Source organism: Brachyistius frenatus, unplaced genomic scaffold, assembly GCF_029030835.1.
Source record: "Brachyistius frenatus isolate BFR_SWC_R1_liver_20210118 unplaced genomic scaffold, ASM2903083v1 Contig_252, whole genome shotgun sequence".
Taxonomy (NCBI): Eukaryota; Metazoa; Chordata; class Actinopteri; family Embiotocidae; genus Brachyistius; species Brachyistius frenatus.
The window spans coordinates 373,879-389,041 of record NW_027210851.1 but is presented as its reverse complement, the minus strand read 5'-3'; the positions used below and the strand labels follow the sequence as shown (position 1 = coordinate 389,041).

At 41.4% G+C, this 15,163-nt stretch overlaps 1 protein-coding gene across 5 annotated transcripts in view; it reads left to right on the top strand.

Annotated features, from left to right (window-relative positions):
* The window catches only part of sema5ba (sema domain, seven thrombospondin repeats (type 1 and type 1-like), transmembrane domain (TM) and short cytoplasmic domain, (semaphorin) 5Ba), a 142,364-nt gene that overhangs the window by 93,291 nt on the left and 33,910 nt on the right, over positions 1-15,163 (top strand). For all 5 annotated transcript variants that reach the window (XR_011311943.1, XM_069720828.1, XM_069720827.1 and 2 more), the window contains exons 9-11: positions 10,790-10,925; positions 11,753-11,960; positions 12,081-12,288. Coding sequence is in view for 4 of the 5 variants with exons in the window: in XM_069720828.1 (XP_069576929.1) it covers positions 10,790-10,925; positions 11,753-11,960; positions 12,081-12,288 (552 nt within the window). In the remaining variant the exon portion in view is untranslated. The remainder of the gene's footprint in view (positions 1-10,789; positions 10,926-11,752; positions 11,961-12,080; positions 12,289-15,163) is intronic.

The following is a 15,163-nucleotide window of genomic DNA, read 5'->3' as shown; positions in this document are numbered from 1 at the left end:
ATAGCCTTGACTTTTCGTTTAATGCCACCTGCAAGCTACAGTTTCCACATCTAATTGAGTGTGATGACCTTTTCCGTGCGCATTCATGCCCCTCACAAGAAGAATTCTGGACACTGACTTTTCCCCATAATAAGATATCGACTTCACATTAAAAAAATATATGCCATTAAATAGCAAAACACATTCCTGCTTTCAAGAGGAGCAACCCGGCAAATTTTCATCCCCTGGCCTTTACTTGAGTGCCACCTTTAGGATTTTTTTTTTTGCTCTCATTCTACCGAGGCTCTGAAAACCAACAGTACTTATGGTATTCGTTCTACCACTGCTCTTTTGTGCTGTACAGTGTAATGAACGCTGGAGCCTGTGGCACTGGAGGTAGGAGTACAGCAAGAAAAGTTTTTAGAGGTGGTTAATCACTTGGAGTTTTCACTTTTTTGCTATCTTATTCTCTGTCTTTCCCAGAGTTTGAGAAAACTGATAACAGAGCAGTTACAGACAGCCCACATGACATTTCAATTCCACTGATTCTGTGGCACACATGACAAACAAAATTGTTCATGCCAGATGGTGTCATGTACTCTGGACAGCTAGTTAAGATATAAATTGCAGTCTGTGAATTCACATATCTGTTCATTAATCTTGCATGGTTTGGTTCAGGTGTTATATTTCTTTCTTTTGCCCTTTATTATTCCCTACAGAATAATAAAATATATATATATATATATATAAATACAGATAAAACTCACTGCAAACATTTGGGTAGGTCGCCAAACATGCATGTGATTCATGATTGATGAAATGAGTTGTCCAGAGAGACAAAAAAATATAATGAAAATTTCAAGTACTTTTGAATTTGGCAAGTCCAATCTGAAGACACCAGTGATGAGTGACTCAAATTGAGTGTTAGAGTTGTGTGTGTGTGTGTGTGTGTGTGTGTGTGTGTGTGTGTGTGTGTGTGTGTGTGTGTGTGTGTGTGTGTGTGTGTGTGTGTGTGTGTGTGTGTGTGTGTGTGTGTGTGTGTGTGTGTGTGTGTGTGTGTGTGTGTCATTTGGTATTCAGATGTATTCTGTGTTCTGTCAGGGGAGAAGTCGAATCCTGCCTCTCACCTTCTGCTCTCTCACCTGTTAAGCTGCCAGTATTTGACATGACGTGACTGCTTCCCATCAGCCTGCAGCCATTTTTAGTGACAGACAGAAAGAGAGCAGGGAATGGTAGAGGTACAAAAGACAAAGACGATGAAAAGCCAAGTGGACAGACAGACAGACAGAAAGAGAGGGAGGGAGAGAAGGACACACAGAAAGAGGAGGGAAATGAGAGGACGTAATTAGAAAAATCGCTAAGCTCCAAGCTTTTGTCTTTCCTCCATTGTCTCCTCCGTCCTTTCTGAAGGGACTCGCCGGTCCTCTCTCCAAAACTGCTTCCCTCACTGGGGTTGGATATGTTAATGCAATCACCACAAACACTGTCTCCATCTGTCTGGCCTAAATTGAACAGGCTCACAGCTGCTCCCAGGAGTTAGGGCCTGTAAGACAGAACAGGAAGAGCTGGAGCTGAGCACTTAGCTACTCGGTCTGCTCTCAATACTGTAAAGTGACCTCCTCGCTCTTTTGGTGGCCCTCCCGGTGTGTCATATGATGGCATGTAAATGATGGAGATGGCATTTGTTTATCATTTTCAACTACTGACAAGCAAAACTACAATTTTGTATAAATCAATGGAGCCTTTAACGTCATCTATCAAACAAAAATGTCAAACTTGTTTTGTTTCCAGTTTCAGAATAGTTTGAGCTCTCTGTATTATTTTACTTTAAATTTAATATTTTTGGGGTGGTTTAAAAAAGTAATTTCCTCATTCAGTTGCCTTTTTAACGATTTTCAAAATGTTTTGTTAAAGTTAAAGGGCTTGTAAAAACCATATATAAAAAGTAGCTGTCCTCGTGTTTTATTTATACAGCGCAAATAGTGTAAGCTGCACGTTAACAGAGCTGCAGCAGCTGGTCCTACCTCAGTGTCTTTACAGGCAGCACAGTATCACGTCAAAACATGTGATACATCTGTCAGAGGGTGACCGTATCACGGTCACGTTTTGCCTCCAAAGTAAACACATTTATGACCAGGTGGTTAAAGTAAGTACAAAAAGTGATACAGTACACAGAGGGATGACGTTAGAGGTGGATGTACAGAACAAACTCAGGATTTCCACCTGGAACATCGATGTTTGAGTCTGAGAAAGAAAAACTCAACCTGGATTTATTTTAAGTAATGTGAGTAAGGTGCTTAAAATATCAAATTTATTTAACTTTTATAATGTACTCTAACTATCTAAGTATACATGACATTATGTAAAATGATTTATTTGAACCCAAACCAAGATTATTTTTTTTTCCTGACCCTAACTGTGTTTTTTGGTGCCTAAACCTAAGGCAACTTACTTTTTATTTAGGATCTAAGGGAGTCAGAAATATGACACTAACACAGCATCGTCTCGTGGACTGATGGATGTATTGTATGCATTCAGGGACAGTGCTGAGTCTCGATCACCTTCAAATTACACAAATTAGCATAAAGATGCATTTCCAGTTGTGGTTTTACACTTACGTGATTCGTTGTGTGTCTTTTGTGGACGGTGGTATCGGTTCAAATAAAAACACGAGTTTCATCACAAATGATACAAGCGCCTTAACACCATGGCTGTAACACCTCCTGTGAAAAGTCTCCTGCAGGCCTGCTTTCCACGTGGAAGCCCAAATAACTCTGATGACACCATTACGACATCACTTGGTTGTTGTTTTTCTGACTGACTTCCACAGAAGATATTATACAACTCTCTTCACAAGTACTTCTGATGAATAGAAAACTTATTTTGAAATGTAAATTTGGAAGAATGCCCTTTTATCAGTTGAAAACATCAATAACATGAATAGTCAACTCAGCCCTACTTTAAATGATGAGAGTGGAAGTAAAAAAAAAATGGACTGTGCCATGCAGCAGTCAGCAGAGCCTGTCGAGGCGCTATGTAAGGAACATTTTAGCATTCCATCAGAATGAGGGCACTTAGGACCTCGGAGCAGCGCCAGGTCTTTTAATTAACTCAGGGTCCTTATTGGCAGGGTCCTTCTGTCGTGGGCTCAGCGCAGCACTAAGATTCTCCTGCTGAGGTGTCTAACCTGCCATTACTAACTAATTATGAGCCTCCTTATCTATTTCCAGGTGACTCCACTGGCCCCTCCACTTCACCGGTTCTTGGAGGGTCTCGTATCTGAGAGCTCACTGGTGGGATAAGGAGTGCTGAAACAAATGGCCCATTAATTGATTATTACACAATTATATGTGATTTATCGGTTAAGCTGTTTATGAGAAAAAACTGCCAATGATTTGACGTTTCTATCGTCCTGAATGAAACGATCTGCTTCCTATCATTGTAGTAGACGACTGTAAATTCATTATCTTTGGGTTTTTTGACTCTTGAAACTGCGGGAAGGGAATTTTCAGTTGATAAGTGGGAAAGAAATTCAGGAAATATTTAGGAAAATAACTACTCCACTTGTTCCATGTGTCTAAATTATTGCATGCTGTTGGATGTGGCATGTAGGTGCAGCGACCAAGTCAGCTCAGGCCTGTCTGTGTGGAGTTTGCATGTTCTCCCTGTACCTACATGGGTTTTCTCCAGGGACTCCGGCTTTCTACAATCCAAAGACTTGTTTGCAAGGTTAATTGGAATATGAGCATGAATGGCTGTCTTTCTGTGTTGGCCCTGTGAATAACTGGCGATCTGTCCAGAATGTATAATCTCCAGTCCCTCCACGGTCCTGTGCAGAATAAAGTGGGTATAGATATTGAATGGATGGATATTCTGTTATTCTGTTCTTTCCTAATGTTTCTTTTCTCCGGGCAGGAAAAAAACAGACTTATCTCAGCTTCTCGGGGGACGCCATCTTTCTATCCAAGTGTGTGTGTGAGATTGATGCAGCTGTAAATATTACTTTAAGGTTGAGGTTATGCTAAATGAGAGCTGGTTCGCACTTCATGAAGGCAAAAGTGTTTGTACCTGCTCCTAAATGCCACACTCACACAAGAGAGATAGGATGAGTGGGAACGTCGAGTCAAACAAATTGTTGGACGCATCTCTAATCGGACAGTGGGGACAGTTGGTATCCACAGTTGTTTTACTATCCTACAATGACATCTGATAGAAGTATTTTCTATTGTTCCTCGCAAATGTTAGCTACTTGGACCTTGAAAATAAATAATCACATTAAATGGCAATTTAGTTTGATTATCAGGCTGAATAATTATTACCTGCACCCCCAAAAAGGAGCCTTATGGGCACTCAGTAGGCCTATCATCAAACCTTTAATATATTTCAAACTCACTGATACATGCTTTACACAGTGTACGTGCGACCTGACACAGAACACCAGGGATCCTGAAATCCTTCCCATCAATGGAAATAATGTGACTGACTTCGAGTGAGATCAGATCTGAGGTGTGGGATAAATGTTATGCTGGGCAGCCAAGTGAAGCAAGCCATACAAATATACAATATTTTTGATTTCACACAATGTTCTCCTGCCGTCATATCACCGACATCAAATCTACCTTGAAATGAACAGCAAACCTCCAGTTGAACAACAAGTCTGATCTGAATACAGCTGTACAGAAGCTGCTGCGTGTGTTTCACACATCCTTTAAACTGAATCCACTATTTAATATTTCTTTGGTTTCCCTCAGTTTTTGTCCTATTTGAGTAAAGATATAGTAAAAAAAAAAAAATAGGTCAAGTCAAGCTTTGACTAAATAAATAACACTTATTTCTGCCTCTGAAACAGTTAACAATGGCATTACAGTTCCTGCATTTAGCTCCAGTCTAACACCTGGATATTTATGCAAACCTACTGAACCTCTGGTGTTACTTTATTGTTTAGTGTAGGTGTTGCTGACTCAGTCTGCCTCTGAATGTGACTGTTTTGGGCCAAAGCTGTTGCTTTTTTGCTGGCATATTGTTGTGCAGTATAAAAATATGTATGGATAATCCTGGCAGCCCGGTCCCTGCAGCCATGTAGCTCTGCTGAGTGGGCCCTTTTTCCTCCTTTCTGCTGCGATGCAGGTATTCACTGGGGTTGAAACATTGGCCTTAATGTGGTTTTAGCTGCTCCTTCTTTTCCACATAAAACGAGGTTAGGCACATTCACGAAAAACCTGGGATTCAGCTGGACTCCACTGTACTCCCTCCGCATGGTTGTGTGTAAACAACGTACGCAAAATGTTTTATTTATTAAGTTTATATACTTTGTATAGCAAGTTAAAAAATGAATGTTGACTAAAGACCTTTTCAACTTGGTTAAAAATAGAATCAGATGTATTAAATGATTCGAAAGAACAGAGGAGAAATCAATGAATTTTTTTTTATTTTAGATAGATACGAGAATACAAGGACCTTTTGCAAAGAAAACCACTGAATAATAATAACATAACGTAAGCGATCAGGATATCAAAAGCAACAGAAATTTAATTTAAGAGCCAACAAAGAAGATCATGAGCAGAAACCTCCAGATATCTGGTTAAAACTGTGCATCTATACCAGCATCCAGCCTAAAGAGATAAGGTTATCAGGTGAGATTTATATCAGCCACATGTGTTTACCAGACAGACTCACTGGTGCACTGATCTTCACTGATTATGGCTTGCAGAGAGCCACGGAGCCGGGCTGAGTGAGGAGTTCATTACTTTATCTCTTTTTTTATGGGCTGAGCTGAGCTCCGCATCCAACTGGTTTATGTGGAAAACTGCCCTGGCGTCTGCAGAAATGTGTCCTGCGTGGTCAGCTGACTCTGATAAATTTAATTTTCCCTTCTTTTACTTGCAGAATAAGGCAGCCGTTATTATGTGTCTTTCTTAGTGTCAACAAATCTCGTAAAAACATGACATCCAACAATATGTTAATACAGTTTCCTCTTTAACTTCTTGAAACAGCTGGCTCTGCAGTTTTTACTCCAACAGCAGTAAACAGCGGTTTCGTTGGGGAATATTTTCAGCTGTGAATTAATTCACTTTGGTGGCTCTAATGACTATTTCTGGCAGCAGGACTATTTACTGAATGTGGAAGTGGAGTGAAAATGAACTTCAGTGTGTGTGTTGATAGTATTAAAGGAATGGTTTTGCTTCATGTGGCACAGAGAAATAAGATATAACAGGCTGTAGATACACAGACAGTGCTTGTTAATGTGATCAATTCAGTGTTGATTTGTGTCTTTTCAGGTGATTTGCTGGCAATAAGAAAGATGTTGAGTACCACCAGCCTTTTTCTATATGTAATGCTAACAATACCACAGCATAAAGTATAGCAGCAAAGTATACTTTGTCATTTTAAAGGTCCCATTTACACTTTTCAAATGTTTTATTCGCAGTCTTGACTGCCACTAAGAGGATATGTTTGTGTTTTTTTAGTACCAAAAACTACCCCAATATAGTTTATTACAGTTTTTCTTTTAATATTCTCTTTGGAGCTCCATAACAGTCTGTTATGTGTCTTTGTCTTCAAGGCACATTGTTATCAATGACCCTCTCTTCTGATTGGCTCTTTTGTGAGTGACGCACACACAGGTTTTCTTTGGTCTTGTAGCTTGCTAGCAGCGCTACAGTATGACCGCTTTTGTTTTCCGTCCACATATAGGTTTGGGCAGTGGGCCATACATTTTACATTAGCATAAGTTTGTGATGTCACAAACTTACAAAGTCCAAAAGGCACAATTGCTGAGTACACGCTGTGAGCATTTCTCTGTGAACGGAGCATTTTGACACTTTCACAGTATATGTATAGCACCTAGACGTACCCAAAAAAATAATATATATATATATATACATATTTCTGATTCGGTATTATTGAAATGTTTTACTCAGGTCTCTCATTTTAAGGGCTTATCAGTCACTGCACAGTTTTTTCTATTAAAATAGGTCAATGAAATACAAAAAGGCCCGGAAATCACTAAGTATAGAACATATTGCTAATATGTTAAAATACATCAAGTTAATTACCACTGTAAATGTAACTGATTACTTTGATCACAAACTGAAAGCTTTTTGGAGAACATGAAACAATCTGGGGACATCTCTGTACACAATTGATCTCTGGTAAGAAAGTAGAAACAGGGTCAGGGAGAGCTATATCAGCGAGAGTAAGAAACACAACATGAAACAGAGACAGAGACTCCTGAGAGGCTGCTGATCTTTCTTTCTGTCCTTCCCCCTCTCTCTTTCTCTTTCTCTCTCTCTCTCTCTCCTTCTCCTTCCATCTCCACTTAAGAGACACTGGCAGTGTCCACAGCAGAAGCACACAGTAAGAAATCCACAGCGACAAGAATTATGAAGATTTGATAAAAGGGTTTGAACAAATTAGTTCACAGCACAGAAAAAGAGAAACGGAGCGATCGACAGAGCGGTAAACGGGGACGAATGCTGTAAAACAGGACAGGAAATAGAGACGTGCCTGAGAGGACACCCAGTGACAGGATCAGGCTGTTGGGACAAGATGAATCACTTGAAGAAGGAACTTCACTCATAATGACAGTAATCATCGTGGTGCTGGGCCTCAGATAGCGGCAGCAAACAGCATAGCAGATGTCAAACAGCTTCTCAATCACTTTCTCAGCCTTTTAAGCAGCGTCAAAACATATGGGTTGCATCCATTAGTGCAACAGACTCCTTCCAGTGCACCCTTTTGCTCTGCTCTCTTGGCATTAAGTGACACAATCCTCCGTCAGAGAGTAGAGTTCTCAAAGAGTAGGCCAGCTGTAGCTCCAGTATGACCACAAGCCCGCAGTTTAACTTCCTATTATGTCAAACTATGTGTTTGTGTGTGTGGATGTGTAAACTGTTGTGGCTGCCCCTCAATGATTGCAGCTCATTTGCCTTGTGGTTTTCCTCCAGTCGGGCTTTGCTTAATGCCGACTCACCACAGCACTCAGTCTGCTTCGCTCACTTTGTCTATGCCGCCCTGCCACTCATGTCTCCACCAGAGCCATCGAGAAAAAAGTCCTTTTACTGAAGTCTGGAGGCGGTTTTTCCTCAGTGACTCAGTCAATGAGCCACCTGTTTGGCTTTCCCCCCCGATGTTTAGCCAGAACTCATTTGGAGCCGTTGAGCTTTTTGCCACCCTGCAGTAATGACAGAACACATTAGTTATTTTAAAGGCCTGAACTGGATCTCTGAGCAAGTGCTGTTCAAAACAAAAGCCAACAAATCACAGCTCTCTCAAGTGCGCTTTGAAACATTTTTGAGGTAAAAATGATGCCCAGCAGAGGACAAGCAGCAATAAGTAGAAAAGTAATGATTTAACCTTAATTTTGAATTTCCTTTAAAATGGGGTTTTAAGCATTCAAGACTTCTGATTAAGACATTTAGTGCCATAAACCACTCTCTTTCTGCTCAGTGATACACATACTGCTGAGATCGCTTAAAATGTGCCAGGGAAAGTCTTCTCTTTAAATTGTGTTAAAGATAAAACTAAGATTGATTTTAGATTATCTTAACTGCCTACTCCAGGTCAGCATCAAGCGGAAGTCTCCAGTGACATCATCAATTGGTTTGTGAACTGACGGTATGAAGCCTTGATTTTGGCATTTTGTTTGTCGCCATCTTGGTTTTTTGGAGCCGGAAGTGACCATATCTGGACGAGTTGGGGAGGAGCGTGGGGTGACTCTAATTTGATCGGATTGGGAACCCAAGGACACCACATCCTGCCCACCTATAGCAAATAGGTGAAAGCACCACAGGCCTGTCAATCAAAAAGATAAGCCCCCAAACAAACTGCTTATTTAAGGCCTAATGTTTAATTAATGATGGGATTATTTTCAGACGGACCACCAGAAAACGAATACGGGAAGACTTAAGCTAATGACACTATTATGACTTGTATTTCATGAAATAAGTTGAGTTTCAGTCTATGGAGCCAGAGGCTTTTTGGAGCCAACCACTGCAATTCATAGCACCTCTGGATCAGCCTAACTTTCAGACGTTGACCTTACATCCAGTTTTGTACACAGTCTGTGATTGGGATGCAACTTTTATTATTCTGCTCTGATTTAAAATCATACAAAGGATATTTCTTGTAACTTGAGATCCTGTTTCATAAAAAACAAATGTTTACTTTCTCTTCTGTTTTAAATTAATGGATTATCTGTACATCCATGGTTACAGTGGAAACAGAAACTGCTAACAGCTGCATCGAGCATTAGGATTTTCAGCAGAATGGAAAATTTGAGGCATAATACAGTACGGGGCTCAGGTGCTGTGAACAGCTATCTCCCTGCCTCCATACAAACATCACACCTCCTGATTGGACTGCCTGAAGCATAACACAATCTGTATTGCCAAAATCTACCACATTAATTGTGATAGGAGACAACAAGTAATAGAAAAACAGTACATGTGACAAAATCCATGAAATTTAAATGTATGTTTTCGTTATATACATTTTATGACATTACTGAGGCCCAGAGTGTCTCACCGGCATTGGTCTTGAAAACACCAACACTCTCCCTTAATCACTTATTTACAGACATTTGCTGACAAAACCTGTCCCAAAACATTTATAGTGATCTTTCAACTGAAGACCCGTCTGGGTAGCCTTTAACTGTAGTTTTAAATCCAGTAATGGTAAATATATGATACAGTACGTCTTGCCTGGCCAAGAGATTTGTGAATATGCCATGAGAAAATAAAAATAAAGAGAATGAAAAATATGCAAAAGAAACCTAAGGGTTGTTAACCGCAACGCTGCACTAGTCCTTAATGATTTATACCACACACAAGGTGCCCAAACGGTTCAAAAAGCTCCATGAAGTCAGTTTAAAAGTCTGTTGTCTGATGGAGTGTCTTCTCAGTCGTCCTTCACTGCAGCTGAGATGGTCTACATAGGTGCAGTCATGGCTTTCATCCTGTATAAGCCAGTAAACATGACCCAAAGCATATTTTTTACGCTCCAGCACTTGTTAGGTCTTTAACAAGTGCTAAGAAGCTACTAAGTAGACATGGTTTAAGTCTCCGTTTCTGTCTCAGTCATTCCCCATAATGTTATCGCTCATATCTTCTAACTGGTTGTTTATCAGCTTCCCACAAGCCCCTGCCAAGGCATCAGGCTGTTCACTATGTTGTAAAATGCCTCAGTGTTGTGCTGTGTGTATATGAAGACGGGGGTGGGGAAGCAGTGAGCAGTATGAGGCAGTTAAGAAACTAATTACCCTGCAGCACATTATTGCTAAAGAGCATCACAATAATAACTTTACTCACACTGCCAGTGTAATCAGGGTTTACACTCGTATGTTACACCTGTGAGGTGTGTGTGTGTGTGTGTGTGTGTGTGTGTGTGTGTGTGTGTGTGTGTGTGTGTGTGTGTGTGTGTGTGTGTGTGTGTGTGTGTGTGTGTGTGTGTGTGTGTGTGTGTGTGTGTGTGTGCGCGTGTGTGTGTTCACATTATCTGTGCAACCGCCTCCCATATCCTCAGCTTAATACTGTCCCCATTCACTGTGCAACACTGATAGCATAGCTTAGCCTGCAGCCAAATGAAGCCAGACACGGAGCAGCTGTTCAGTGCAGGTAGAAACGATAGGACTTCCATTAAGAGGATGGAACCCATTGGAGAACGGCGTTCATACACAGCTGAATGCTGCTGATTTCTGATAGGCCTTCATTTACTGCCAACATATAAACTATTATGAATATCATTGTTGAAATAATATATTTTCCTCCCGCTCCCTCCTATCTTCTCCTCCCCCGTACTTCTCTCTATAAAGCAACAGCATTGCAGCATCCGCAGTGTGTGCCTTCAACCTGAGCGCCATCACGCAGGCCTTCAACGGGCCCTTCCGCTCCCAGGAGAACCCCCGCTCCACCTGGCTTCCCACGCCCAACCCCGTCCACAACTTCCAGGTTAGTTTATCTGCACAGTCTCAATGTGATTACACCTTAACTATGACAAAAAAAGATTTCCAAAAAATTGTGTCTGTACTTTAAAAAACAGAGAAGCAACAATTAGGTCTCAAGTCATTTTTGTGATGTAACCCAAAATTCCACTATTGTCTTTGCAATGTATAAGACCGTCTTTCCTTAGATCATTAATTTGGATAAGAAGCAACTCCACAGTCCAGTCCCTCCAGAAATTTGTAATCTTGCCATCCCAAGTCTAATATAAATAAAACTAATCAGAGCAACATGTTACAGTTTTTTCCTTTTTTTTTTTTTATTCCTGCAATTTTCCCGCAAAAAAGCTTCCCTGAAATTGAAAGAAAGCCTGCCAGTTTCCGCAATCACGACCGTCTACAGCAAAAAGATGATCCAGTTCAGAACAAAGCCAAATGAAAATCATTCTCAATACTGTCAAATACATCTCATTGAAACTCCAGTGAAAATGACTTTGTTTTCCTGTAGCATGTGTTTTCAGTCAGTTCTCGCCTGCAGGCCATGTCACTCCAATGAGTTCTTTAAATTACACTTTTAGTCAGTAAAACCCTAATGTTGGCCTTTTTTGGGGACTTTTTGGATCCTCTCTCTCGCTGTCTCCCGCTCTCTCTTTCTCTTGCCACATGCTGTGTATTGATTTAGAAATTACAAAGACTGGTGTATGTTCTCCATTGTTGTGTTTTCCTTGCCTTTTCTCTGTGTATTTTATTCTCTTTTGTCCATCTCACATTTTCTCTTCCTCTTTCTAACACCCTACCCCTCTGTCTGCCGCCCCTTCCAACGCCTTTCCTCTGCAGTGTGGTACTATAGATGACGAGGGCCCCAACGAGGGTTTGACTGAGCGCAGCTTGCAGGACGCTCAGCGGCTTTACCTGATGAACGACGTGGTCCAGCCGGAGTCTGTGGATCCGCTCGTCATGCAGGATGACGTTCGTTTCTCAAACCTAGTCGTGGACATTGTTCAGGGCATGGACACCCTCTATCATGTTATGTACATCAGCACAGGTTAGTGCAAGAGAAAAGACCAAAACTAAGATTTATTTTTACACAACTCAAAAATATGACCCCAAAAAAATTCCATTTAAACTTACTTGATATTTCTTCTCATCCTTCTTTTTGAATCAGAATATGGCACCATCCTGAAGGCGCTGGCTACGCCCAACAAGAACCTGCAAGGTTGTTACCTGGAGGAGATGGAGCTCCTCCCACCAGGTGTGCGGGAACCAATCCTCAGCCTGCAGATCCTGCACAGCGACAGATCACTGTTTGTGGGCCTCAACAACAGAGTCCTGAAGATCCCACTGGAGAGGTGCTCCACCTACAAAACTGAGACGTGAGTACAGAATCAAATCTCAAAGTGGGATAGTGCCACGTTTTGCTTCACTGGCAAATAAGATGCCTTATGGTGCATTTATGTGCAACTGGGAAGTGGGAAAGTTCTGACCTCCAAGTGGAAGAAAACATCTAAATGGTTGTTGAAGTGGGAATATAGCTTTGGAGACCTGGTCTGTGTTACCTGTTAAAAACAATAGTAAATCAAAATGTGTAGCGTACAGAAAATATTGAACTCCTGAGCTCCATGGAGCTCCATGGTCAATTCCTCCTGTGTTCCTCTCTGTGTTGGTTTATATGGATGCTGACGAGGTGGTTTAACACTTCTCTACGTTCTGACAGCAGAAATAGAGCAGTGTTCCTTGGGTTGCTCATGTTGCCTGTTCGTGAACGCCCTTGGAGGTCAGATGTTTTCTAAATAGGAATGTTTCCTCTTCTCAGCTGCCTGAACGCACATTTCACCAAAAGTTCCATCAAAACTACTTCATGGTTTGTGTTGAATTGAGTAATTTGACATAAGTACAGTTACACACATGATAGCAGTCACTTGACCTCCTTTTTGGACCCTGCTCACATTTGCGTTTACTTCTCACGCCTAGGGGAAGCAAAACGTGATGATGACATGATATCCTTTGGTGCACTGACAGGCGTACTGCACACTCTGGTGTAATACAGGGCTGACCGATTACACTACGGCATGTGTAAAGAAACTAATTATTCCCACACAAAGGTGTGAAGGAATTTTCAATCGAGGTTCATAAAAGTGTAACTGATTTCAGACGTCTGGAAGCTTCCCAAAATCCCACTAAGAATAACGCAATAAAGCACGTGAGAGATAGCAGTCCTTACCTCCTGAAAGCAGCTGTGCGTTATACATGGTGTATATTTTATGGTTCATTTTATGCTTTTTGGCAGTGGATTCATTTGAACCTGGTTGGTCCTCTATTGAAGGCAATTATCTGTCTTCAACTAGGATTAATGTCCGGGAGACCTTGCCTATAATCATTAGGGTCCGTATGGAAGCAGACAAATGGCTGGGATGGTACGTGCTCGCTGAGGGAAATTAATTTGTTGTGCTTTTGTGGTAATGAAAGCTCTGCATAATACAGAAAAGCACTGTTCTGGCTTTTGTTTGTGTCTGAATCAGAGGATAAACAAAAAGTGTGTGTCGAACACTGGCACAGAAGTTTCTCCACAGGCATGTTCTTGTGTGAAAGAGATGCAAAGACACAGCGAGAAAGAGAGAAAGTGAGAGGCCTTTTGCTCTGCTATCTCTGCTATCTCCAGCATCGGTGTTATTTATGTGAAAGTCTCAAGTCTCGAGGGCGAGCGAGGGGGAAAAAGCCCATTGGCTGTTTGTCGAACCTTCTGTATTTCATCAGTGCTCTCAATCAGGACCCTCCGCTGGCCACCTCGTTCCTTCAAAGTCAACTTCATTTTAGCATACAAATGGCTTGATGCTTATTCTGCTATGCATGTGCGCGTATGCGTGTGTTGTGTATGCGTGTGTATGGAAGGCAGTCTACTTGGTGTGATTTGTGTGTGGGTTGGTGTTTGGAAGAGATCTCATATGCGAGCTGCGTGATGAGTCAGCTTGCTATTTCGACTAAATCCAAACTCCTAGACACACGGGAGTAGACATGCACACACACACACACACACACACACACACACACACACACACACACACACACACACACACACACACACACACACACACACACACACACACACACACACACACACACACACACACACACACACACACACACACCACTCACACACCAGGTACCATAACCATGGAATCTAATAGGATGTGGGTGAGATATGCAAGATGAGAGTCAGACACAGAGAGGATCAGGAAGAGAGAAAAAAGACAAGAGAGCTACTGATAGAAAGAAAAGCAGAGACTCTTTAAGACACAATGGGATAAAACCAGTCGGTTCCAAGGGCACCAGAGGGGGAGAGGAGTGGGTGAGGTTGGACGGGCCCCCTTTGATCTCATTGGTGATATTCTGCTCACTTTAGCGGCTCACTCACACTTACGATCTTTGCAATGCGCAGCAGCCAAAAGCAAAGTTAGCTGCAGAATACAACAGACGTCGACCTGTCGGTCACCTGAGCTTGTTTAGTCGGACTCAAGCAATAAGAAAAAGGTATGATGGGTAACACTGAGTCAGGAGATTAAGAAAAAAAAGAAGGCCGGACAGTGAATTAATGCATGAGAATATGAATATATCTTGTTATTGACTTGATAAGTCAATAACGCCCATCATAATTTTTCTAGAGCCTGAGGTCAGGTGCTAAAATTCCTTGTTAACAGTTCAAAACTTAAAGATATTCGATGTACAGTGATTTAAAACAGAGTAAAGCAGCAAATCCTCATGTTTGAGAGGCTGTCCTGTGCAATTTTAAGATGTAGCTGCTCATATCAGAAGTTATTCACCAGCGAGGCTGATTTTCTTTGAAGATATTGACACAGAAGTTTGAAAAGAGGTTTTTAGTTGAACGAAGCAGATGCCAATTTTGCTGAGTCTTGTGTTCCAACACTTTGTTAATCTCTCTATTAACTAGCTCCAGCCCTGATACACAAGTGTATTATCAGGCTTTTCTTTAGTGTATTGCCAACAGGGAGTTGAGTACTAAGACAGTGGAAGAAGTTTCTAAAGGAAGAATCTCTCATAAGACTGACAGCGGACATTGTTGTGACTAGAACTGTCCTGTTTAAGGGGCACAGATTAGCACCTGCTGCTGAATTCAAAGCATCTTTTGAGGCTAAATAAGATCAAATTGACATCACATCCATCAAATATTTTATGGAGAACCTAACGGCTGTAGAGTTGGAAAACATTGTTTAAGGAAGAAGCCGAGCTCAA